At 37.7% G+C, this 1,662-nt stretch overlaps 1 protein-coding gene across 1 annotated transcript; it reads right to left on the bottom strand.

Moving 5' to 3' along the window:
• Nucleotides 1-261: 261 nt before the first annotated feature.
• Nucleotides 262-912, bottom strand: LOC131068848 (uncharacterized). The gene has a single exon (XM_058004131.1). It carries the CDS (start codon nucleotides 910-912, stop codon nucleotides 262-264), a length of 651 nt encoding a protein of 216 aa, XP_057860114.1.
• Nucleotides 913-1,662: the final 750 nt, after the last annotated feature.

Raw genomic sequence — 1,662 nt, 5'->3', positions numbered from 1 at the left:
CAATAAATAGCACAAAATATTTTGCAAAAATATGTGCTAACAGGAACATTACTTGATAAGGTAGATATGAAGAGGAATCCATTGGAGTTGTCTTCAGCTTCCTTTTGAGTTGAGACTTCATTAATGTTTGCCATTTGTTGCTTAGGTCTTGTCAAACAATCCCTTGCATAGTGACCGAACTTGTCACATTTAAAGCACTGGATGTGAGAGAGATCCTTCTTCTTCTTCTTTGAATCAGGTGCAAAATCTAATCTTTGATCTTTATTCCTCTTGAAGTTTCCCTTCTTCCAATTTCTTCCTTTCTTGGTGGATTGAGTGGCAAGAACCTTTGGCAATTCCCTTGGCAACCAATCTAGATTCTTCTTGAATGCAATCCACATGAAGATGATCAAACTTAGGCAATTTGGATCTCCCACTTATACTTTGAATAAATGGCTCCCAAGAATGAGGAAGGTCATTCAATGCCAACATGACAAGGTCTTTATCAACCACTAGATCTCCAATAGCGCTTAGTCGGTCCCTTAGTTCAAAGATCTTCAAGAAGAATGACATGACAAATTCTCCTTTTGCCATCTTGACTTGGTGAAGTTGTTGCCTCAATCCAAGAGCCCTACTTGGGTTGTTAATATCATATAGGCCTTCCAAGGTCTTGAACATGTCTCTTGCAGTTGTCATCTTAGAAATGAGAGGCACTAAATGATCTCTCACGGAGTCAATCAATATCTTTTTCGCTTTTATGGCATTCTTCTTGAATTTAAGTTTCTCCTCTCGATTTTTTGGCTCGGATAGTTCCTTTTCCTTCACAAACCGAAGAAGATCATTTTCTTCAAGTGCAATAAGAACTCTAAACTTCCACGAAGTGAAGTTTGATGCGCCTACAAGTCTATCCTCGACTTTAAGACCATTCTCCATTTTTTAGGCTTTGATGTTTCTTCTTCAAGGAGAGAGATGAAGGAGAACTTTGCAGTTATAGATCACGATCTACTTCACCGTGGCTCTTAGACCATGTTAAGTTTTATCGTCGGATTAAATAGAAGATACTTTAAACACAATTGCACAAAATATACCCTGGGAAAACCTTCCTCTTGAAGATGAAAAACCCAGCAACAAATGTCTTGTAATATATTAGCAAGATATCTTTACAAATGCTTCACACTTTGAAGCTATATGATCAAATCGATTCACTCTAGATTGCAGTGCAATCCAAACTTCTAAAGAAATGTATATAGTATAAGTTCGATCTGCCTTATGAACACGACCTACTGAGGAAGGAATCGAACTGCTGAAGATGAACACGAGATGTTGAAGGATGATATACACGATCTGTTGAAGGACATATTCTTCGATCTGCTTGTTGTATGAATGTGATTGATTGCCAAGGAAGTGAGATATGATATCCCTTTATATCTGTCGGTAGAACTCTTCCCCCAAGGGTCGACACCCTTCAAAGGAACACATCTTCTCCAAAAGTCAGCTTAACATTAATCAACACGCCTCTTCACCAAGGATCGATTACATTATAACTAACCCATCTTTTCACCAAGGGTGGCGGGATTAACAATTAGTTATATTTTACAAATACAAAATCGGTAAGAATATATATATTAAATCAGTGCATAAATCGATCCCATAAAATGTCTAAGGCCGATAGGCCAATTAGAC

Source organism: Cryptomeria japonica, chromosome 11, assembly GCF_030272615.1.
Source record: "Cryptomeria japonica chromosome 11, Sugi_1.0, whole genome shotgun sequence".
In the NCBI taxonomy this organism is placed as follows: Eukaryota; Viridiplantae; Streptophyta; class Pinopsida; order Cupressales; family Cupressaceae; genus Cryptomeria; species Cryptomeria japonica.
The sequence above is the reverse complement of the archived record's forward strand: the minus strand, read 5'-3'. Positions and strand labels throughout refer to the sequence as shown.

Excerpts from the sequence above, each read along its gene's own strand:
- LOC131068848 (XM_058004131.1), bottom strand. The coding sequence starts at position 912 with ATGGAGAATGGTCTTAAAGTCGAGGATAGACTTGTAGGCGCATCAAAC.